General features: G+C 40.9%; 2 protein-coding genes across 3 annotated transcripts in view; one reads left to right on the forward strand and one right to left on the reverse strand.

Moving 5' to 3' along the window:
• gng12a (guanine nucleotide binding protein (G protein), gamma 12a) overlaps positions 1-16,625 on the forward strand; it is a 30,846-nt gene extending 14,221 nt beyond the window's left edge. Inside the window, exons 2-3 of the mRNA XM_003437779.5 lie at positions 13,786-13,894; positions 14,638-16,625. Of these exons, the coding sequence (XP_003437827.1) occupies positions 13,802-13,894; positions 14,638-14,763 (219 nt within the window). The 5' untranslated portion in view covers positions 13,786-13,801 and the 3' untranslated portion in view covers positions 14,764-16,625. The remainder of the gene's footprint in view (positions 1-13,785; positions 13,895-14,637) is intronic.
• Positions 16,626-20,625: 4,000 nt separating this feature from the next.
• On the reverse strand, positions 20,626-23,592 carry gadd45aa (growth arrest and DNA-damage-inducible, alpha, a). 2 transcript variants are annotated; one of them, XM_005476050.4, is made up of 4 exons: positions 23,461-23,592; positions 22,208-22,309; positions 21,861-22,086; positions 20,626-21,591 (listed from the first exon to the last, which is right to left on the reverse strand). In XM_005476050.4, the coding sequence occupies exons 2-4, from the start codon at positions 22,306-22,308 to the stop codon at positions 21,478-21,480; spliced, it is 441 nt and encodes a 146-aa protein (XP_005476107.1). In that variant the 5' UTR covers position 22,309; positions 23,461-23,592; the 3' UTR covers positions 20,626-21,477. The 2 variants fall into 2 exon arrangements, with proteins under 2 accessions (XP_005476107.1, XP_003437826.1); XM_003437778.5 differs by lacking the exon at positions 23,461-23,592 and adding an exon at positions 22,861-23,033.
• Between the last annotated feature and the right edge of the window lie 1,410 nt (positions 23,593-25,002).

A 25,002-nucleotide genomic window follows, 5' to 3' on the forward strand; every position in this document is an offset into this window, starting at 1 on the left:
GCATTTTCCAATAACTCAGGGATCAGCACTTCTCTTGTCTGTGCTGACACTTTCTATGAGCTTGTTTCTGTTTTCTTTTCTGTGTGTGTGCGTGGGTGTGTGTCGCCTTCTCGTGCAACTCAACTTGAGTGGTCATGTGGAGATATCCGTCTGCTATCCACATGCCTGTCATTCCTGTCCCTGTGTGTGCAGTAATGTCCCTTCTTACCAGCAGATAATGGGGATCATTGGGTTCTGAATTATGTACAGTCACTGCTAATAGATAAAACATGAGGCCACATGACATGTTCATGACTCGTAAAGTCATCCCAAACTTTCTGTAGGCTGGAAGAAGCCTGATGCTCAGGTGGTGTTGCTCAGGGTTTTTTTTTTAAACTGTGCAAAAACTGGTGTCCTGGGTATAGTTTATTAATTTTTATAAGAGCCTGATTCCTCTCACTTCTAAAGTGTTTAAGGTTTCACCTCCTCTCTGCGATTTCTATAGCCCTCTGGATTATTTTTCGCTTATGTAGGTTTTACGTAAGGGAAGCAGTTCATACTCAGAGTAGAAAAAAACATCCACAGTCCACAGCCATGTGGCCTCATGACCTCTGAGCTGTAATGACAAAGGTGAGAAGTTTGCACACAAATAAATTTCACCATGTGAGCATGGCTTCTTGGGTATCTGCTGAATTAATGAGGCACTGGCACAACAGTGGCTCATGTCACTTTTAATGGGGAATACAAGTGTTCTTAAATGTAGATGCAGGTGCTCACTGTTCCCCTGTTCCTCTGGAGCTGTGCTCCAGTTGCATTTATGGCTCATAACATTTGTTAGAAAAGCAAACACAGTAATAAAGGCTAAAGCATGCCAGTGTATACAGTGATTCAGCAGAAATGATAAAGGTAAAGTAGCATGCACAGTAGAAGCAAAGGGAACACCTATGACTATCCATGCACCAGCCTGCTCACATGCATGTACAGTATATATATAATATTTTTTTTTTTTTTTTTTTTTTTTTTACAGTTTATTGAGTAGGCCTAGGTGTCGCAGGGGCAGCTGTGGCTCAGGAAGTAGAGCAGGTCATCAAGGAAGGTTGGTGATTCGATCACTGGCTGCTCCAGTCTGCATGCCAAGCATACTGAACTCTGAGTTGCTCTCGATGCATTCAGTATCGAATACATCGAGAGCAACTCGTAGGAGTGTGTAAATATTAGATAGAAAGCACTTGTACACAGAAAAAAAAATGCCTGTACAATGTGTATGTGAATGGGATGAGACATAAAGCACTTTGAGTAGAAAGAAGAACCAAGTCATTTACCATGTATCTTTTCTTTTTCCTCTCTTCTTACTTCTTTTCTTTATTATAGGCGTCTGTCCTTTTATCTCTCTCTCTTTTCCTATCTCTCTGTCTTTGTCCCCTTTTCTTTTGCGCTCCCCCTCCCTTGCTCCCCTCCTCTCTCTCAACCTCTTCCTCCCTTTTCCTCTCTCTTTCTCTCTCTGACCTGAGCATCCTGAAAAAGAAACTCACACATTTTCCACCACTGATCCCTTTGTCCTGATCTACATGGCTGTTGGCTGCTGTTGATCAACAACAAAAGATTTAGTACTTGAATATTGTATTTTGCTTAACTTTCCTCAGAACAGATTCTGTAGTAATTTGCTTTAGAATAATATACGTGTATACCTGAATGCCATACAGGGGGCATTACATATATACACTTGTATAAATGTACTTTGCCCCTCCTGACACACCTAATCTTTGTTACACACACACTCATCTCCATTTATGTCACCAGCTGACTAATCCCATTTCCTCTTTGCTCAAAAAAACAAACCCCTTTACGACCTTTATGTTGTATTCTAATAAGCTTTGTGACGTCCATGCCATTATCAATTATTCCATGCATGCATGCTGTTGCTTAACGCTTCCTGCATCAGCTCCAGCTGGGATCAGGCAGAATCTGCGGCATAACTAACTACACACCTTTGCCCTTTTCTTTTTCACCATCGGTGCAGTAGCAACATAAATGTTGTCTGTTGAGCTCAGGGGTGGAGCCTGGAAAGGCCGAATACGTCTGTTTATTGTTCCATATAGGCAGGGCAGTGTTGGGGCAGAAATGGAGCACCATTGTGTAGTATCTCTCTGCCTTCGTCATGAATAGTAGCTTTCAGAGGCAAGGGGGACTGAGGCGAGAGGCAAAGCACTCACAATAGCTTTAAGTTTTATAGCCGTCTTTAGCAGCAGATATTTGGCACAGGACCAAATGCAACATACACACAGCTGCACAGCTTGCTTTCTCCAGCCGAACTCTCTCTCCACTGCACACATACAAACTCTTATCTCTCCCTGAGTCTCGGTCGCAAGCACACAACTCTCTGCCCTGCCATTCATTCCTTCCCTGCATCCATTTCCAGCAAACTCTACTCGGCTTGCACTAAGCTTTCTTTTGTTCAGTTTTTGGAGAACAATGCTGTTTGTTTTCCGAGGGCAGCGCAGAGAGAGACGCTGCCTGGCAGCCTCTTTGCCTAGGTCGCCCATGTCTCCTGCATGTCACTCTCTGTGCGTCTGCAATGACGTCCGAAGGGCATTATCTGCCACAGGCCTCTGTTTGTTTTGGGCTGCTCCAGGCTCGATAATGACCCATTACTGGGGAACCAGAGGCTCACGGGCAACTACATGGAAACTGTTGAGTCCTTGCTAATCTGGATGGTGCCCAAATTGGTCATATTCAGCTACAGTTGGGTGTCATTTTTAACTTGAACCAATTGCAACCAGCCAGTAGCAACAAAGAGCTGCTGGCTATTTTTAGAATACACTCTAGCTGCTAACAATATCACTGGGGCAACTTTCTGCGTCAGTTTAGGTCCTGTTCTTAGACTTTTGACATCATGCATGCAAAGCCAGGAGTCATGTCTGAAAGGCTGTTGAGCATCAACAAAGTCGTTTACATAGTTGTTTCGTTATTTCTGGCCTCTCCTGTGGAAGGAATGCAAGGAGTCATCTGTCAGTTACATCAATGGAAAGACCAAATATCTCTCATTCTTTACTCTTACGTTCAGTGTATTGCAGATTGCAGACTCTTTCTCCCTCCTCTCTCTCTTTCTCGAGGCCCTCGTGCTAACCACTTGTGATCTTTTTGGATCTTCCCTTTAATCATTTTATCTGTTTCAACCCCTGCTGCACATCACTATCTACTGCACTTTTGATATGAAAGGTTGCTTGAAGTTACAGCCCAAGGCTGTCTCTACTTATTGTCTATACTTTTATTAGTTCCAGGAACCTTCAGGCATAGTACCCTAAATTTTGAGTGTTTGCATAAAAAATGTAGGTTTTTATTCTTTCTGAGGATAACAGGAACTTTGAGTGACATACATAAGCCCAGATTAAGTGTAGGGTGTTAGGGTGAACACATGAATGCAGCACAGGTATCTTTTATTATGGAAAAAGTGTAAACATCAGTAAAATATTAAAGTAGTTGAACAATACCCAGAAGAAATTACTGTTAGTGAGCTCCAGGCTGTATTGGGCTTCATTTTACTTGAACTTGCTAATTCTACTGCAAAAAGAAAGCAGTGCAAAGAGAAAAAATGACTTGGTTGAAAGGGTATCACAAGAAAATAAAGGGTGTTACATTATCAGCTGCTAGCTAGACTATTGCATCTTATTTCCTATTAGCAGTGCAAATGCAAACAGAAAGAAATCCTTGGAAGACTCCCAGGAAACATTCCCATTGGATACTTGCCTTCAGCTGTTCCCCAAGAACTGTTTGATCTAAATTGAGATGCTACAATGTACTATACTGTTTTATGTTACCCATGTTTGTTGCTGCAGTTAAGGAGGTCACAGATTTTTTTTCTGTATCCTGGGATTCACAAACAGAACTCCCACCACACCTGCTGCAGGTACCTATTAGACCTTCACTTGCCTATGCTACACTTATTCGACATTCAGCCCTAATCTTTAAACCACAGTACACCCACATTTAGGATTGCACAACTGATAATTTGCGATGTCAACAATAGCCACGGGCCACCACATGGCTGACCCTGCCTGCTGAAAATAGCCCATTCAGCAGTTTGGGAGCCAGATTTTACCACATGACTCAGTGATGTGTGTGTGAGAAAGACAAATAACTCAAAGACAGAATTTGGGCCATTGTTTTAATCGTGATGAAAAATCGTAGTTCACAGAAAAGGAAACAAGAACAAAAGTAATGTTTAAAAAAAAGATTTTTTTCACACACTCACATCAAGTAGTGAGTGTGTGACCTGTCTCTGGGCTGTGAGCTGTGTCTGGAGTGGAATCTAATTAGGTTGAGATTGCCTTCTTTCGTCATGTGAGTTCTTGGCCCTGCTTAGTTTTTACATACCGGTCCTGCTTGTCCTCTCAATTATCATTGTTATCTGTCATTATGTCAGGCAGTCAGAGACGCTGACACAAATGCTGCTCCTCTTGTGCGCTGTATCAGCCACTCTCTGTACAGCAGTTATGTTCACACAGTCCTCACCCAAATAACATCATGTTTAAGGACATGATTCTCTTACTTGCCGTTTCATGGATGTACCCAACTTATCTGACTTCATGTGCAGCTTTTCCTTGTACCTTTTGTAGCTTCTAGTGCTTTTGAATTGACTTTGTAGAAAAACTGGGCTGAGTTGCAATTTCTGCAGCAAAACTTCTCAGCCATTCAGTCTGTGCTTGAAACAAGGAATCATTCATACTTTATTTGGACAAGAATGAGCCTCGAGTAATTGTGCATGAATTCAGGATTTAGAAACCCTGGAGAAATGAGTCCAGTCTAGTCTTCTGTCTAGACACTGTGGGACTGTGTTGCAGTTTGCTCCGGTGTGCTGGATTGTTATTTATGCCTCCTTACTGGCAACAGCTGTGGCTGGAGGCATCATATTTTCAGGTTGTTCGTCTTTTTCTTTGAAGGTTTACATCTTTTCGTGGCAGTCACGTAAATGCTGATGTCTCAGGACACCTGAAATGTGAAGTAGTGATGATTATGTGGATTTTCTGCATTGCTAGGATTCAGATGTATGTGTATATATAACACAGTGTCTACTGTCATGGCTGAAATTATTAATCAAAATCAACTTTACTGGCCAAAGATAAATATACTTGATACCCTTTTTTTTTTTCTTTTAAGTTAATTAAAAGCCCTCATTACATTTATTATGCAGACATGGATGGATGGATGGATGGATGGATGGATGTAAGGAGCAGCTTGAATTGTTGGTGGAGACACTGCAAGGTGATTAGACTAGTTGATCCAGTCAGTCTGCAGCAGAAGTTACAGGATTGTGCAGTTAATTCTGAGAAGCCATGGTATGTGGGTTTGAACTTGACTGTATCATGAAATATACTGTGTTATTTTTAGCACTACATGTCTTATGTGAACAACTTTCCATTAATCTTTGAACGGTCCTGCTGCTTTTCCTGGAAACTATCTGATTGCGCAGGGATAGGAATGACTGTTAGCTGATCTCAATCAAACAGTCTTGGTAATCATAAGGAACGCTGAACTTCCGAGTATTCCCTGTGGACAGAGTGTGCAGCCAGTATGCTGGGTGGGGTCAGTCAGCTTCACTTATCTTAGCAGCCAAACCTGCAGCTCTGGGGGTGGTGCTGCAGCTCTGTATCTTGTCAATGTATGTGCAAATGCTAAACCTGGAACCCTTATATACATTTATCACTAGTGACTAAGCAGCAGTCTCCCTCCCAAATTTAGCAATTTGGGCATATCTTCTGTTTTTTTCAATTATTTTTTTGTTCAGACCTTCTACATCCAAAGTGCTTTATATGCTTAATTTCTTAACATCGATTAAGTCACCAGCATCACCAACATTTAGAGTTAAGCTTAGGTTTAGATTAACATCCTTCTCTTTTTATGGATCCATTGCATACTTTGTATAAAAGATGGATATTACCAATGTGCTGTCATCCATTGGTTTGAGTTTCTCTTTGATAATTTTAGTATAATGGAAGACGGCTATTATGCTGAACTAAGATTTTTCTAAACTGAGAAAAATGTAAATATTTCACCCATCAAGACTGAAACAAAGACTTACTGGTCAGGTTGTTTAATCCGATTACCTGCATTTTATTAGTCCAAGAATTACCAATTCTTTTACCAATTCAATTATCTAAGAAACCCAAGGGCAAAGATGCTTGAAGGGTTCATTACAGTGAATCAAATTAGGCCTCAATCGCACAGACGTAGAAAGTGGTGGTGGCCCCCTAGCAACCTCTAGTTGCTAAGGAAAAAAGCATGTATTTCCCCGCTGATTGGCAAGCAATCACTGCAGATTGTTGGTTGACCAGTGGATTCCAGATGATCACTGACCAGTCTTTGGTCCTACAACTGAAGCTTAAGTTGAGACAACCCCTAGCTGATACCTTATGGCCTATATATCAACTCCTTGTCATGCAAAGTCTCTATTAATACATCCCATAATAAGTTTATGCCTTTTATATAATTTCAACAGGTGAATTATAGTTAAATTCAGTCTCATGCAGTTGTAATAAAGGAGGGAAAGAAAAGAAACCTTTCTTAATACCAAGCTGTAAACATGTTTAATTCTGCTGTAAAGTTGGGCATTTTAACATGGGTGTCTTTGAGAGGCAAACTGAATATGGCATTATACGAAGTGTAGTTTTCAACCATTTGGCATACACAAATGGAGAGCTTATAAAAATTAATATGTTGGGCACAATTGAATGTATGAAACTCAATGAGAAAGGAAGCTTTTTCTTTTCTTTAATAAAATGTTTTACATCAGCATGTGGCTAAAAAGTTACCTAACCCTAAGCCTGCGATGCTAAATTATTAATGAACATTTCTGCTAAGCGACTTGCTGACTTAATGAGTTGTTTCAACAAAGCTGATAATTAAGGATGGCAGATGCCCTGGTGCTCGTGTACCAGCTGTTGCTTATGATAACAAGTCTTATCAAGAATGGCAAAATTGTGTGTTCTCAGGGCCTGCAAAATGTTACAGTAACACAGTAATACTAATGAGCATTTCTGAAGAAGAAGTTTGTTGTGCAGTTAATTTGCATAAATTGTGTTAAAGGTCCCAAGTCTCTATTGTCTCTTTGGCAGACAAAATCATTGCTGTTGTAACTGCCAAACAGCAGCTGACAGACAAACCAGAGCCTAATAAGTACCTCTTTCTTTTTTCTGGTGGGAAAGTAGTGATGTCAGGCTTGTGGTTCTCACAGTATAAAACAAGTATAAGCTCGCCACGTCTGTGTTGTGCCTCGCCCCTTCTTTTTCACAGACTGAGAAACTCTGCAGCCAGAGTCTCCCTTCTAGTTTATAAACACAATCACGCTTTGCTCAGCATCAGGACTGATGACTGAGTATTAGTAAGGTTGATAAGCACCGTTACCTTATGAGAACAGGGCAGTGTTTATAGTAAAGCAGGCTGCAGAGTAGCTCTGAGGGACATGTTTTAGGTACAGCAGGAGACGGTTTTTCACTCAGCTGGAAAAGTGCTGAGTTGCAGCACAAAGTATGAGAGAGCTACTTTTAGCTTTGCCTGCAGACTAGGAAACTCCTACTGGCAGGGGGAAGGTTGTAGTCGAGAAAGATAGCACAATTAAGTGTGTGTGTGTGTGTGTGTGTGTGTGTGTGTATGGAAAGGGGAACAGCTAGTATAATGACTTGTGGCTGGAGTCCTGGTCTTTAAACTCTTTTCAAAGCTGCAGACATCTGTCTGCATGTTGCATTTTCACAATTCACTGCTTTATTTGGAAAAGCACTAACACTTACAGTCTGGACAGTAGATTTTCAAGTATTTTTGAAATAATCACCTATCAAATGTGATTTATATTTTTGCAGATAAAAAAGAGGCTCTTGTGCATAATCATGTATGTGCAGCTTGCACATGCATAATGTCAGCAGATGTAGTTTGATACTGCAGAAAGCACTCGTCATGCAGCCAATTTGTCAGAAACACGACTTCAGAGCGCATGGTCTATGCTTTTCTTTTTTCTTTAGTAAAAATTGTTGCTTGAGTGAAGAAGTAATTGCAGGATTGATCTGATTTAACAAACAAGTAGCTCCCACACGGCAGCAAGACAGTACAGTTTGTTTCCTTACTTGAGATTAGGTTGCAGCTCGTCATCTGACAGTTCAGTAATGTCCTTCATGTTCTGTACTTGCAGGAAAAAGGATCATTTATAAAATGTGTTTCCCTGTGTCAGAATGAAATGTTCTATTAGCATCAGCAGAGACTAAAAATACAGGAGGTATTGTGAAGGTTGAATCTGCCCATGGTAAAACAACTACACTGAGCAATTGCAGTTACTGAATGTAAAGTCAATGGATCACTGTGGCTGCAGGAGTGGCGTCAGAAAGCTGAGCTTGCTTTGATAAAAATTTGAAGGATTCTGACTTTAAAAGGACCTCAAAAGCCTTCACTACAAACATCCATTCTCAATCATCAAAGACATAGTTGCCTCCAAGTCTTTTACTATATTCTCACCGCCATGTTATAAACTCCATGCTCAGATGGCCTGGCCTGCATGGGTTTGCTTTGCTCTGTATTTTATGTCTGAATTTTATTTAGAGTTTCTTTTTGTGAGCACTCGTTTTTTGCATCAAATTTGCGTGCGTGCAGGAGTTTAGATAATCCAAGCTTTTTGAACATTTAGGTTACTGTGACATTTTTTCCTCCAGCTCCTCCACAACCCAAATAATAACACCCCATTCTGAGAAGGTCCTAGCGATGATTTACTGAAGACAGTACCAGTTGGTGTATCTGCAGAAGAACGCAGTCCGCAATTACCAATCTGTCATTTTTGGGTCAACTAAATGTAGAGCTTTCCATGCACAAAGGGCTGATCCTTGCCTGCCTCTCATCACCTCATGTCAGTTAAAGTGTGAAGTACAGCCGGCAATACTTAAGCCCTAAAGCAGTGTTACTTTATTACAAAAGCTGCTCCAATCTAAAAAGCCCGAGATACTCGCTGAAGAGACCACACAGACTGACTCTTCTTTTAGCCTTTAATGTATGTTATTTGTATTCGTCAGCCAATTTTAAGAGGGTTTTTTTGGGTTTAAGCTGCAGTGTAGTACTAGTGTGACACACACACGGTTTTTCATCTCTGAGTGTTGCTGTTAATAGCATTGACTCATAATGGTTCCCTGTTCTTGGCACTTTGAACACCGTGCTAATGAATGGCATGTGTGCGGGTGGGTTTGTGTGTGTAAGATACAGCAGAGTGGCGGGCCCATGCTGCTCTGTGCAGTAGGTGGTCCTGCCTGCTTGTATGCATGTGTGTGTGTGTATTGTGCTGTAAAGGAGGTGGTCTTTTTCTGATCCTTGAAGGTAATTTTTTTTTTTGCCCAGCTTCTGTATGTACATGGTGGTGGTTAATGCCACACACTCATGCTCACAGTGCTCTCCCATAGAGTTTCAGCCAGGCTGCTGCTGGTGGTATCTGGCATCACATCACAGGGGCTGCACTGTTTGACTCATTTTACCTACAGAGATCACTTCTGAGTCCCAATGGGAGTCCTGCCTCTTCCTTCTACCACACATGCTGATTAAAATGATCACCACAAAGTAGTAAACTTTCAATTCTGTCTTAATTTGATCTTAAATAACATTCGTGGAGGTCTCTTTAGTTCCCTTCACATGTCAGGCTTTAGATGTGGAGAGCCAAAGCTGTAAAAAGTGTCTCAGTCTAAATACTTAATACACTCGAGGGTTACTGACAGCAACTAATATTTAAATAATGGATTGCTATTATGCCTGCAAGCAAAGATTACTTTGGTAGTCGACTAATCTGCAAGTTTTTCTTTGATTATTTGATTACGCAACGATTATTGCAATAACTCTTATCTCCACTTCCTGTGAGCAGACCTCTCCTTCCAGGCTCTAGTACCTCTCCCCACCTTATTCCTTCCATCTGTGAATCACCGTGTTGTCTTGTTCTACAGCAAATTAAGATAACGACTCAGGAAATTAATTTTAAAATAATCAGTGTATTAAGTAATACAAGTTAAAGTGCTAGTAGTATTTAAACAAAAACAAAAAAACCCCAGATAAAAATAGGAAACTAAAATGGCTTGTGTCCATAAGTTCAAATAAATTTTCACATTAAATCCAAAAGATTTAGTTTCCAGTCCAAAATAACAAGTTACCCAAGTTTACAGATGATTCAGTTCAAGAGTTCACAGTTGCAGTGGACAAGCTCTGCAGTGGGGCTTTCTCTTATTTTTGAGATGATGTTCCCAGCTGCTGATAACAATGCAAAAGTCGCTCTCTGTCATGACTTCAGCCATTTGAGAGGTGCATGAGCCTCATTAAAGGACAAACTCATTTTCACGCCTGTGCTTAGTACTAGTGAAACAGAACAAAACAGAATTAGAAAAGACTGTTACTAATCACAAATTTGGTTGTATATCATAGTTTCTCAGATGGTGTAATTCCCTAAAACTGACCCATTCAGAGTTGACATCACAGCTCCAGGGTGCTGCCGTTTTAAATGCTCATGCGCTGCAGCAGTGCTGTTGTGGAAGCAAAGCTACACTTTGCACAGTCTGCATTTAACTTTACTTTTTGTATGTTACTTTGTTACTTTCTCAATGCTTCCAAATTTTTTAAATCTCCATTTCCATTTTCTTCAGTCCTCCTGTTTTGCTGTTTGCGCCACGTTCTTCTTCGTTAGCATTGAGTGCACCCTCGGCAGACAATATAGGCGCATAGTTGCCCGCTTAGTTTCCTGCAGTGTATTGCAGTTACAAAAACACATTTACATGATATGATGTGTCAACAATAAAATTCTGCGTCAACACATTTTTATAGTCGACATCTTTCATTAGGCCAACAAATCTAGGTGCTATCTTTTCTATGAGACAGATATAACATTACAGAAAAATTGTATAATTGTTCTTTTTGTATCCTTTTGTGTAATCTTGAAGCTTGAAAAGAAAAGCAACTGGACTTCTTTAAGTTTCTTGAAGACATTCCACCTTTCATCTGAGAAGCTTCTTCAGTTCTGAAGAAGCTCTAAGGAACTGTTCTTTTCTTTCCAAGCTCCTTAGATTACCATGACCTGGATGACTGAAAAGCTACACAGATATCCTTTTGTGTCGAAATGCATAGTTTTCTGTAAAATACTTTGATGGACAGAGGAGTTCATGGTCGACCTCAAGGTGCCCAGGATCTGTGGCTGCAAAACAAGCACAAATCATTATGCCTCCACCACCGTGCTTGACAGCTGGGAGGAGTTGTTTGTCCTGATGGTTTTCACCAAACACAGCATGCATTATGGCCAAACATTATGGCCAAGGATCTCTACTCTGTATGTCGAAAGGACATCATTTAGAAGTCTTATCGTGTGTTCAGACATAGACTATGGAATTTGAGATTTAGCTCTTGGGTTGTTTGCAGTTCTTCTGATCTTGGGGTGAATTAGCTAGAACGTCCAATAAACACACCTGAATGACTGCATACTTGTGAGCAGAACGATGGAAGTTTTCTTATTTAAGACACAGTGTGCACATAGAAAAGTGAGAAGTTACGATCACTTAACATAGCACAGCATAATTTATACAGAAAAGAGAAAAACTTGGTAAAATTTCAGAATAAATCTCCCTTTAAACCCTTTAAATTAATTTGTCTGAATCACGCTGGCAGCAAAATAAAACGTGGTACCTTTTTAAATCTGTTTTGGTTTGACTTGCACCTCTGATCTGTGATTAAGAGCCCTTTTATTCTCTTTTGCAGAATGTGTAATTGCTGCTGAACCTGAAATAGCAGTCTTTAACTCAAGACATGGATGATTAGCCTCTCTGCAGGAAGAGATTTTGAGAGAAGGGACCAGCCCAAGTTTTTTTTTTTTTGACTTCAGACCTGCCGTGTGAAGCTTGTTTGCATTTCTCATGCTATCGCAGTATTCCTTTGTAGTACTTGATCAGCAGTTGTTGGACTGTGTTTGCATATTGCACTATACAATCGGTTTTGCTTGATAGTGCCAAGATACCAGAATATTTTATCTGGAAGCAGGAAAATGCTAGCCCATCTGGAGCAGGTGAAGTAAAAGTGCAGCCTGAAACTTTATACCTGCGGAGATTTTTAGGGTCAAGAAGTGAGGTTCAAAATCCCTGAAGAAAAATCTTTGCTTCTTTCAGTATAATAATAAAAGAAAAAAAAATCTAAGCCTGGGCATGTCCCTTGCACAAAATTCCTCCACACATTGAAAAGAAGAAAAAAAAGACTTTGACTCAGCATGTTTAGATAAAAGGATTTTTTTGTCCTCTTCACCTTTTGGTGGCTCGCCTTTATGAGAAAGATGAGGATGTCTCTACCCTCTCAGACTGTGATGCAAGACTCTTTGATGTCTCACAAGATATCAATAACATTTCAGCACTTTGAGTCATCACTCGAACTCACTCTTTTTGAAGTCTTTACTTGTCATTGGATGGAAATAAAACTCCAATCAGGCACTTCCCAGGAGAACTCTTCCGTCCCTTCACGTTTCCGTTTTTTGTCTTTATTCCTCCCTCGCTCTTTGTTCTTGAAATGAAAAGCAGTGTGATTTGGCTACAGCATCAGACGCTGTCTGGACTGACTACATCCTGCAGACAGGGTCTAACAAAATAAACATTTTCTACAATATGTTTGCATTGGACTAAAACTGGCTTTAGGACTGTCTGTGGCTGTTGCAAGTTCATGTGTGTCTCGTTTACAGCACCTTCCTGTATCATTTCCAGTTACTGTGACCGAGGCCTCATTACACAATCCTGTGCCCATTCAGAGTGGATGCAGTAATTGGAGCATTTGTGCACTAAAACATAAACAAAGTAGTAATAGTAATAATAATATACTTGTTTGTATTTTTCTGGTTGCATGTTTCTAAATCAGTAAAGATTGTGCTTTAACACCAGGGTATCTCTGCAAAGCAGAAAATAGAGCCCTGTAGGTATTTAGCTAAAACTAGAGTATAAAAACCAAAAATACGCTCTAAGGCAACTTTTAAAAGGCCTGAATGAAAAAGCATTGCCTTTTTGTAACTGCATACAGGTGGACTGATTTATATATTTCAGGCACACTGTTTGTTGATTTAAATTAAATGTCACAGTTTGCACAAAGTTTCGACACAAACTTCTGAGAAGCTGTACTTTAGGCTTCCTGTTCTCTGCTGAGAAAGGTTTTGGTCAAAGCAAGGTGTGTCACAAGAAGGCATTTGTGTGTTATGCAAAGATGTTACAGGAAATAAGTCTGTTTTTGTGGGAAACACAGACACGTGGCAATAAAAGGAAGCAAGAGAGCACAAGAGCGACATCGGAGCTGGATTGCGAATGATGTCCGGGCTTGTTCGCTCTGTGTGTTAATGATTATCAGAAAAACTCTGTGAACTCCTTGTAGCCTTTGGTGCAAACACACACAGCATGCATTTTCTGATCTTCATTAACTGTCTTAGTTAGCAGAGTGTGTGCAGCTCACACACTTTTGCTGCAAGTATGCACTGGCAAAACAAAAAGAATTTGCATATTTCAAAGGAAATGTGGATGTTTGGCCTGTCTGTGTACTATAGAGCTGTTGGTATGCAACACATTACCTGCATTACATAAGGTCAAATCATTTAATAGCTTGTGATGAACACCTGAGACACGTTCAGTGCCAAGTGACTGGAATCATCATTTCGATAGAAGTGCAGGAACTGAAAACAAAACTAGATTTTATTGGCCTCTTACATCAGTGCGATCTTGCCACAAACATATTTGCATTCTTTTTCTATTTCTTCCTCCTCATCCAGTCCTCTTCCATTCTTCCTTGCAGTGTTGCATCGCCCAGGATGTCTTCAAAGCTTCACCCTTCCAATAACATCACCCATGCTCGACGGACAGTGAACCAGCTGAGAATAGAGGCGAGCATTGAGAGGATAAAGGTACAGTGCCTCCTTCAAGCCACGTCTCCACAACGTATGCTTCAGGGGTGCTTGCTCTGGGGGGGTGTAATGTTCTCTTTACATATGATTTGTCACTATATAAATAAAATAAAATTGAATTAATGGCTCAAAGTGTAGTGAATTGCTCATGTTCAATGTTATGCGATACCTTAACAAATAAAATACACATTACAAAAACGTTTAAGTTCTGCAGAATAACATATCAATGGAGTGTGGGGAAAAATTCTTGTTTTTGGTCAAATGTGAGGGGTGTACATGGGATTATCCAGCCAATCACATGACTGCTTCTCTTAAAAGTTCTTGCTTCTACACAAGCAGTAGCATTGGAAGATAACTCATGAATTTGAGGCACTTTGTGGCCTGTCGTGACCATAATTTGTTTAGTAATTTGTATTCTTTTTTCAGAGTCTTTACTCCATCAAACCTGGCAGAGACAGACACGATGGTCACATGTTTAGATACAGTGGTGCTTAGAGTTTTTAAGGATATCCTTATTTCACATGTTCATCTCAAATAGATGTGATGCAGCACTCTAAAACCAGGCTAAAGATTCAAAGCTTTTGAACATATAATTGTTGAGCAGTACATAAATATGTGTTGTGTTTACAAATGGATTGACTTTGTGTGCTTACGCATTGCAACAAAGACATCCATTAAAAGCTTTCTCCATTCATATGTGTTGGTTTATTTATTTATTTATTTATTTTTTATTGTTTCCACAGGTATCCAAGGCCTCTGCAGACCTTATGAACTACTGCACCGAAAACGCCAGAAATGACCCTCTCCTTACGGGCATCCCTGCTTCAGACAACCCCTTCAAGGAAAAAAAACCCTGCACTATATTGTAGTGGATGTCACCTAGCCTTTATCTGTTTTGTTTTTTTTCTTTTGTTTGTTTGTTTGTTTTGGCTTATTAATGTTCCTGTATTTGTTTTGTGTTGGGAGAAATTGGAGGAGTGGACTGGGATCGCATCATTACCATGTGTTCAGAAACCAGAAGCCTGTTCCAGCAGCCCTGTATTATTCACTGAAAATATTGACCCATTCTTCAGTTTGAGCTCTAACCACTAACAAAACTTTGCCTCCAAGTACGTAATATCAAAGCAGATATCCTTGTCGAAATGTCCCAACAGCACTTGCAATCCTCAGTGATGGATTTTGGTCTTTCCTGATATGTGAACAGCGTCATACCTGGTGGGCAGTGACTGTTATTCATCTCCCTGGTTTGCCTTAAATGGGTTCATGCAGCCAAAGTGTCCCTCCTGCCCTTTAAAGTGTGTCATCCAAGGAGAACAGTGAAAGCTTCAGAAAGATGTGCCACGAGTATTGTACGGTTTGGATCACTAAATTCAGGGGCGGGTTCTGCTCAGATGTTACCGTGATGTATTTTGGATTGGAGCAGTAACACTTAGTGTTAAATTCCAGTAACGCAAAGTATTTTACAACCCATCCCAGCTGCAGCAGCCCCCAGCTGCTTCTGCATAATCTGCATCCAGCTCAGTTCACTCTGTTCCTCTCTGGTACTACAGCTGTAATCTGATAGTGTAAAATCTCCTTGCAGTATAATTACCTTGTATAGTGTTTCCTTTAGCTGATTCAATGAACCGTCATGTTGATATTCATTCCATATAAACACCTTTGGTCGAAGACGATCAGTGCTCAGATTCAGATTTACATGAAGCAACACTGTGTAATAAAACCTCGGGACCAAGAAAACCAATGACACTGCATTTTAAAAATATTTTTAATGGTGTCTGAATTCGACTGTTTTAACCGTCCTTTGTGAAAACTTTCTGCGGTACATTATTTTTAGGATTCTCACAACAAAACGTGCTAGTGATCTTTACTCAGTGTCAGCCCTGCCTGCTCGCTCATCACAAGTGTCTTAGTCATGTGAACGTGCACATCATTATCTTTAAGCATTTTGGCACCATGTGGGCGTAATGTGTGTGCATTGATTTATTTTATTTTATTTTATTTTTTTAAACCACTCTCTTAAAACTGCTCTAGTTTTTCACTTTTGTGTTTGTGGGGATGAGGGTGTCGGTCTGGCATGTGCTGTATGTTGTGATTTGCTGGGAGAAAAATATCTGCTATGGTGAATTTTACAAAAAAAAAAAAAAAAAAAAGACAGAATAGATAGTATTAATTCAAATCTTCTTCACTCTAAAGCCTTACTTATGTTTGCCTTGTATGATGAAGAACATTCTAACTTGGGAGTACTTTCTTTAAAGATGTTTCTATCAATTTTTATCTGTGGGATGAAAGTGATTTGTAACAATATTGTGCCATCGGGTTTTGTCTACATGTCACGAGCAGAACTTGTTAAAATCGTGTTTCACTTACCAGGTGCTCCGCTTTTCAGCAGTTTTGGTATTGTTGCCTTCTCCAAAGGGTACTTTCAGGTCTTCAAATCAGCAAGATCTAGTGTTACTATCAATGGTATTGTTATTTTTTATGATTTTTGTCTAAGCTGTCAGTTCTTCTTACTTGCAATAAACGAGTCCTGTATGCCTCCTAAGGAAAAAATTCAGATGACCACTGCCATGTCCTAATTTCTGTCCATTCACAGTGACTCTGTAACAGCCTTATTGTACCATTTATAGATTAATTTAATTGTCAAAATCTGCATTTTGATAACTGTCTTTATTAATATTCCAACATTTGTATGAAGACTTAACTGAAATTAATAAAGTGAAGCATTCCTACAGTCCAATACTGTACTAATATCTCAATAAAAACGTGCTGTGCTGCATAGCCTTGCTACTATCCATGCTGAGATTTATGCAGAATAGGAACCCGATGCTGGCCTCTCATGTCCATAGTGTTATCTGGGGCTACTTCCTCTCATTAGACATGTATGTATTTCTTACTTGGGAGAGAAGAGACCTCGGGCCTCTCACCAGGGCAGTTTAAAAACCGTGTGCAAAGCTAAATATAGAAAGTGCAACACTCTGATTTCCACCACTCTTGGATAGTAACTATTTTGGGACACAGCCTGCTTAGCCTGAGAGTCTGTTTTCCTTCTCTGCTGGTGGCCTCTTGGGTCTCTCTGACCTTGTTTCATGGCAGCTGGTGGGTACAGAGCTTTTTACGTTTTCTGCTCCACACAATGGGAAGATCATACAGGAACGGCATATTGTCAGCTATTGTAACAACTGCAGAAATACAGTGCTGGATGTGACAGTTCTCACACATACAGCCACGTAGTGATGGAAAAAAAAAAAAAAATCAATGTCACCTATTATTTATTGTTCAAAAGCTACACAGGCGAAACTCTTGTTTTCTCACGGCGCTCGTCCCTCAGAGATCAAATGTCACTGCAGGAAACATGAGCATCGTTAGTATAGTACAGACTATTAAAAATAGAGACTTGTAATGGAAACTTTAGAGGGGACCTGTTCTCATTTCTAGCTCCATGTTTTTATTAACGGACTCTACTAGAGTACCTTTGCAGATTTGCAGCTGAAAATAGTGCTTTTTTTTTTTACAAAAAAAAAATTTAGTGGGCTTTCCTCTGATTGGCTGGCCCTTACAAACAAAACAAACAGAAGGTGGCAGAGGCTTATGTACTTACAGCCAGGGTTGTGTGCTTGAGGTGACCAATGGACTCTGAAGCCTGACCTTATTACAACTAGCATCTGCCATTGTAACATTACACATATGACAAATAAAAACAGGCCCTGATAAGATTAAAAACTTGGTGGGGTGGCATGTAAAAGCATCCATTAAAGATGTTTTACAGACATCTGTAGGCATGAATGCCCCTGAAGGCCACTGCAGCAGTCCCAGTTTGTCATTGTGCAGCAATGTGAGAATCGGGAGTGGGGGGGCAGTGGCTGGCAGGGTAGCTCACTGACCATGTGCCCCACTATGAAAGTCTGTCCTGGCAGTTACAGTGTCAGTGTGTAGGAATGTGCTGATGTGTGGGAGAGGAAGGGCAGGGTGAGGATGGATGATGGAGGGTGTGGAGTGCAGTTGCACCTCAGTTCCTCTGGTAGTCCCAGCTGCATGTTTATCTCTCCATTGCCAGCTAACCTGTACTTTTCCTGTTTGAGTTACAATATGTAATGCACAACTCACCCATAAACAGTGCTGCAAATAATAGAGTACTTTCATGCTAGTGCTGCCTGTATGTCAAATTTCAGTCAATTTATTATTCGTGTTATCACACTCCTACTTTGGAACATTTCAGAAACTTCTAATCTTCATTTAAGTAACAGCTTCAGTTTCTTTAACAATGATAAGATTAGAATATACAAACATGATTAAAGGCCCTGCATGCCCTCATAAGCTAATAGGCATTCTCAGTCAATATGATTCGGCACACTGACACCAAAGCTGTGTAAAACTCTGCAGGAACTTTCATGAGGGCCCCATGTGACAATAAAAATGATGATGCTGAAACTCGTGATGTGATCTATTAGTTTTAGTGATTTAGAGTATGCAATTTCTGGAAATATCATGGTGGGGTTGTTCCTACTATAACAGCTGCACAGTTTTGTAGCTAAAAAAAGCTGGATTGAGATGGCGTTTAAAGTTATATAACAAAACATTGGAAAACTGAAATAGAAGGCTTTTATTTTGAAAATAAATCAGCCTTCAAAGCATCTGTTAAATTTCTCGCTCTCTGAGGCTTTTAATTTGAAAACCACATTTAAAAATGCTGACGTAACTGGGACTGTCATGTAAGTTTCCACCACTGCCTATAGCTGAGCTCATGAAACATAAGGGAAACTCCAAACTAGCATGGACAGGTGCGACTGGTGAAATGTACCTTATCAATATTTATCATTTCCATAGACGTGACCTCATTTTTCCGATTCACTTCTTGCTCTGGCTGTCATGCACCCACCAGCTTAAAAACTCCACCAGCCCACACAGTTAGTGAACCAACTCCTAAATACCTTAGGGTGTAATCGTCCATGCCTATCTATATTCTGACACTTCATCTCGAGGAGATGGCCGTCCCCCTGTGAAGCAAAATCCTTAGAGCAGGACAGCACTTTCCTGGCTGGAGTAAATCAAGTCTTGTGCAACATCCCTGCAATGTTTAAACAGTGCTGATAAGTGTGTCACGGGTCATATTCATACGGTTGTGCAGCTGATATGTATTGTTGTGACAGGTGTGTCCATTAATTACATTCCTGTTGTTGATATAATTTGTTTGCCATTAGGAGAGCATCTCAGTATAACACAGCCTAATCAAACAGCCTTACATGGCCATAAAGTAGAACCAACCCCCCTCTAAGTCTGGGTTAAACTGCACTGATTTTTGGCTAGATGCACCTATTAAAATGATAATTGATCTTGGCAGGGCACAGCATGTTCAGATCTCAATTCATTATATTACTGCCTCAGGATGTTAGGTTACATCAGCACAAGCCAAATATTCGAGGTTCAGAGTGACTCAGCAGCTAACTGAACTTTGCTCTCTGTTTAAACAACAGTGAACTTTTCCCTGCAGTAGCACATGACCACCAGGTGCCGATCACGAAAAGGGAAAAACATCCAGCATAAACTTCAAAGGAAGTCAAAAGTGGTATTACAGAGCTTACATCAGCCCTCCGCTGCTCACATCTTAAAATAACCTTTCCCTTTCCATCACAGAGATGCCACGTTACATCAGCCAGCGTCACTCCCTGCAGTCACAAGCCGGGCGACCTTTCACACGGTGCTAGCTGAAACTGTAAAACCACAGGGCCTGTGGGAAATTTTCTAGGGCACGGGAACATTGTGATTTAGGTACCACTTAGGAGTGGCTTTAAGTGTTTAAGCATTTCTGAGTGCAGTGGAGGCTTCTGGGTGATGTAGTAAAAACAGAGACCAGCTGAAACATTACTGAGGCACTGGGTTTTGTTTTGAAGTCCAGCCCTCTGCAATATGCAGCTCAAACTGTGAGATTTAAGCAGAGCACAAAACCCACCAAACTGGCAAAAAACTAGTAAATTCACTCTGACGGCAGAGAAGCAAGCCAGTCCAGTTGAGCAGCAGTAAATAATTCACACAGAGCCAGTTGGATTGTGCAACGGAAGGACAGGCTACTGCCCTTCTCGTGATCATGACTGTGCACTTTCAGAAGGGGATTGCCTGCCTCACTCCAGCCCTGTGACATCATCGAAACTCAACTCCAGAGAGATCACCTGCATGTGACATAGCTGGGAAGGGAAAGGGTGGAGGGTGAGGGGGTGGCGGGAGCGCTCCAGATCATCTTGCACAAGGTTGCGTGCCAAACCTTGTTTAGAATACGCTCCAAGTTTTTTTCCACTCCTGTATTCCAGTAAGGACTCTGCACAATATTGGTCCTGAGGGGAGAAGCCAGCATATTTTGAGCAAACCCTCAAGAGACCTGCAGTAGTTCTCAATATTTTATTTAATTTTTAAAAATGGTGTGGCATGTGATCCCCCCCCCCGCTGCCCCGCCCCACCTGATTAGGAAGTCAGCTAGTGAAAATGCAAACTGCCAACAACAAATCAGAGTATTGGTGAAACGGGAACCTGTTTGGATGAATGAGCAAGGTCCTGCTGACAGAGGCAGAAGCTGGAGCAGAGAGAGCTGCGAGGATTATTGTTCTCTTTAGCTCAGAGATGGCACTGAGGCCAACATGACCCCTGTGATCCACATGTGATCCACTTGCTAAAGGTCCCATTTCAGCTGGGCTTTGCTAAAATTTCCAGAAATGCAAAGGAGAGATCAACAAACGCCGTTCTTGTTCCAAAAACAAAATACTTTTATTGACACAAATACAGATAAGTGTCTCGTATTCAGATATTACAAATATTTTATATAGATATATATAAAAAAGAAAAAAGAAACATAAATACACTTAAATATAATTAGAAATAATTTAAATTGTAACAAAGGAACTATTTCACTTGTGGCAAGAAGCCAGCTGGTATTAGAAACACTAGATACACAGAATGTCTTCACTGGATGTGTAGCCCTTCCCTTTTTTTCTCTCTTTTTTAAAATATAAATTATCACAACAGCAAAGTGAACATTAACAGTTTTTAATCAAACAAGTGAAACTGCAGTAGGTCCAGTGTTTCAACGAGTGCTTTGTTTCTGCAGAGAGAGGCCGAGGCCTTGGTCCACTCAACGGCTCCACGTTCTGGTTTCCCCACACTTTTCCGACTTCTCCGTCACAGAGGCCTTTACCAAACAAACACATGATAGTATCCGTCTGTACTGTGTCCAGCCAGTGTCACATTTAAAGGAAAGAAAAGAAAAGAAAAAAAGCACGCCATTTCCACCTTGTGATGATACAAGAGCCTCGCCATCTCATCTCGACTGCCAAGGCTGACAGATGCAACTCCAAACAGTCCTGTGAAAATCCAACCCCCTGCTTTTTTTCCCTCCTCATCCTTTAAATACATCATCTCATACAGACAGAAAGGTTTTTTTTTTCCCCTCTTTTCTTCCAGGAATTTTCTTCCCCCCCAAATCAGCAGTGCTTTGGAATTTGATCTATGGATGGTAATCTGTGTCCATCAGGGTTCACGCCTCTCTTTGTGTGCAGATAAAATTCGTCTCTGGACACATTTTTGTCGCTGGTTAAAGTTCATCGTTCAGGCAAGTTGATGATGGGTACCCACTGGTCCATGCAGCGGCTCTCTCTGCAGAATCTGCTCAGTTTGCTCAGAGCTGGGTCCTTCCATGATGTAGAATGTGGGCTCTAAAAATATATATAAACGAAAGTATGTAAATGCCTGTTCATCTGTTTACTTCAAGATACAGATAGTTCCTGTATGTGCTGGTAGATTCAAGGTATTTTCCTCCACCGTGATTCCTCAGAAGTCATGAGGGAGGAGTCATATTCATGTTTACTAAATTCACAAGAACAAGTACTGACAAGTTCCCCATGTGAGTAAGAGTTTCAGGTATGTGCACAAAATCTTATGCTTTTAGCTATAAAACCACATAGATAGAGGAAGAGACACTTACAGTGACAAGGACACAGTGTAGGTCCAAAGGTTCGCCCCCGTTCTGCTTTCCACCTCCCCCACCACCCAATATTTGTGCCAGGCGCCTGGTGTTGTTGACTTTCAGGATGTTGATGTCATTCTCGCAGCAAAAAGCCTGAATGAGAGTAAAGTGGATCTGCAGGGCCACGTCTTTAACGTCCTCTTCATCTGCAGCCAGGACGCACAGAACGACATTATCAGGGTCTCTGTGGGAAAGAGAGAGAGAGGCGCTGTTAGTCTATGAGCTCATGCATGTTCATGTTGCATGGGTTGCTTCCACACAGGGGCAACTTGTTGCAAACTTCAGGACAGCTACGTTGCACTTACACATTGAGCGACTTGGCAGCCTCGTAGACGCCGACTGTAATGCCTCCCTGTGGCAGCGCAGAGGTGAGGACTTCCTCCAAAGCCTTGGCCACCGTGTCCATTCTGCAACACAATTTGACTTTAATAAACGTTGCAACAGCAGTTTTAACACACACGCAAACACACGAAAAACTTCCCACCGTACTCCGTCTGGTTAGCTAACCGGACTCCTAGCTAACCAGCCGGTATTCCCTGACTTCGAGCACAACTGACAGCCGTGCAAAGTTTGTTTAACCACACTAAAAACAAAGAACAAAACAAAACAAAACAAAACAAGCTAACTCTTGTCAGTTTTGCGGTTTGAGTCCCTTTGACTAGCTTTAATTAGCTCTCCTGTGAGAAGTCTGGTGTTTTTCGGTCACCTAAAAGCAGACAGCAGCAGCTACGTTAGCTAAGTAGAGACCGGGGCTCGCGACCGGAGCGGTTAACTGAAAAAACACCGGACTGTAGCACCGACAGCTCGCTGAGAAACACACCGTCCACACAGCAGCTACAGGCAAAATCCCCCACAAACCTGGATTTATCTTTATCGTGCACTTATCTAATTAATGCATGCGATTAGCTGCACATAAACCACAGGAAGTTTTAAAATACGAATAATCAAAATTATTTACCTTTCCTGAGAGTAATCCCCACTTAGTTCCTCAAATGTCATGTTGTACATAAAATCCAAATCCACCTTTAGCGCAAACAGTACAATGCTGGTGAGGTATCCTAGTGTCTTCTCGACTTGACACACTTTTTTATCTTTACTCCACTGTGCTGCAACTGAGAGATAAATCTGGCAACTTCACATTATAAGAGTCCGAGAGAAAGCCCGACTCTTACCATTGGTGGTATGCTAATTCTCCTGCTGTGGGATTGGACACACAGGACAGCAGGCGTGTCTGTCTCCTGTCGGGTTACTACCGCAACTACAGCTGTCTGCTGACCTCCAACAGTTACACAAAACTACTATTCACTCACATTCACTCACTAACCTGGCTGCAGCTATGTATGTATGTATGTATGCACAAAGCTTTAGCCTTAATGTTGCCGGTGACCCACTACTGAAGCCAAACCTTGTCCAACACAGGTATGATTTTATGATGATACAATGACGTAAAGCAACGTTAGAGCAGCCTAAGACGAAACAGCACGCCAAGTTTGAAACTTCATCACTGAAAGCGAGTGTTTAATGAAATAAAGTGTGAAAAATGAGCTGCAGAACTCACCCTCACTCCCGCACAGGACACAGCGGACCTCAGGACAACTGCATGGCAACGGGACGCTGCTTAGGAAAGCTGCCCTCTGATTGGTCGACAGTAGAGCGTGCGAAAACACACCGAAACCGCGCGCGAGATCTAAAAAGGACTGGCGCGAGAAAGACCAGCAAGTGGAGGCAAGCTGACTCTCGTGACCCACTTACATCACCTGAGCTACTAAAGCAACGGTTCCTTCACAAAACAACACTGCCCATCCCTTTCTGTTTCATTTAGATTTAAGCTTTGATTCTAAAGTAAGAATATGAAAAATAAAATAAAATAATAGAATAAATAAGATTTGGAAACCTACAATTTTCCCAATATTTGAGATATTACAGCAGTTTAAAACTAAGTAGGTAATTCATTTTTCTAAAGCAAATTTAAAACTAAAGTGCTTTACAGTAAAGCAAAATAGTATAAACGGGTTTATGCCAGAGACTTTCACAATGTTTACTTGAAATAACCTAAAAGCAACCAATCCTCCAATCACAGTTCCAGACATCAGTTTTTCCTAAAGCTTGACAGAGAAGTGATGTAATTTCAGAGTTTTGAAATAAGCTATGACCACGGGATGATCAGAAGTGACTGAGAAGCAGACCTTAATGGTCTTGAGGGAATATATGGCCACAGCATACCACATATACAGTTGCAAGACTTTTTAAAGGCTTTACACACAAATATGGCTCCTAACACAGATCTCTCTTTTTCGTTCCAGTCAGTAATCTGGCTGCAGCATTTTGCACTAATTGTAAATGGGAAAGAGATGATTGTCAGTGTAACTTTACTATGACCACTATTATTTAAAATGCCATTACAGAGAAACTTTGATTGGTTAAATGTAGTTAAATGTAGTAAGCTAGTAGTAGCTAAGCTCACCTTTACATCGCTTTTCCAAACCAACAACAGTAGTATTTATATTATTAAAAATTGTATTCAGATACAAGTTTTGTTGTGAAAGTCAAAGCCAAATTTAAGACATCTATAAACCAAATTAATATCCTGTTAAATGTTTAAATTCTGGGTTGGTATTATAGTTGAAAATAAAATAATTTAGCATTTCCATTGGTTTTTCAATATATTTGTAATATTGAGTGTCATTTATATTAATCATGTTGAAATTTAGGAGCAGCAATGATGCTCAGGTGGAGCATCGTTGCTCCACCTGAGCAAGAGATTGACAGATGGATTGTGGCCACAGCTGCAGTCATGTGGATGCTGTACCAGTCCGTCGTGGTGATGAAAGAATTTACTGGTTGATCCATGTCCCTACCGACACCTATGGTCACAAGCTTTGGGTAGTGACTGAAAGAACAAGATCGTGGATACAAGCAGCATAAATGAGCTTTCTCCAAAGGGTGGCTGGCCTCTCCCGTAGCGAGAGGGTGACAAGTTCAATCATTCAAGAGGGGCTCAGACTAGAGCTGCTGCTCATCAAAATGAGCCAGTTGAGGTGGTTCAGGCTTCTGAGTAGGATGCCTCTTAGGCGTCTCCCAGGTGAGATGTTCCCGGCAT

This window comes from Oreochromis niloticus, linkage group LG18 (assembly GCF_001858045.2).
Source record: "Oreochromis niloticus isolate F11D_XX linkage group LG18, O_niloticus_UMD_NMBU, whole genome shotgun sequence".
In the NCBI taxonomy this organism is placed as follows: Eukaryota; Metazoa; Chordata; class Actinopteri; order Cichliformes; family Cichlidae; genus Oreochromis; species Oreochromis niloticus.

Bases quoted from the DNA above. Each gene is read 5' to 3' on its own strand.
- gadd45aa (XM_003437778.5), bottom strand. From the start codon at position 22,910: ATGTACAACATGACATTTGAGGAACTAAGTGGGGATTACTCTCAGGAA. The intron at 22,310-22,860 runs GTAAATAATTTT...ATTGTGTTGCAG, and splicing joins GGGGATTACTCTCAGGAAAG to AATGGACACGGTGGCCAAGG. The intron at 21,592-21,860 runs GTAAGTGTCTCT...ATATATTTTTAG, and splicing joins TACACTGTGTCCTTGTCACT to AGCCCACATTCTACATCATG.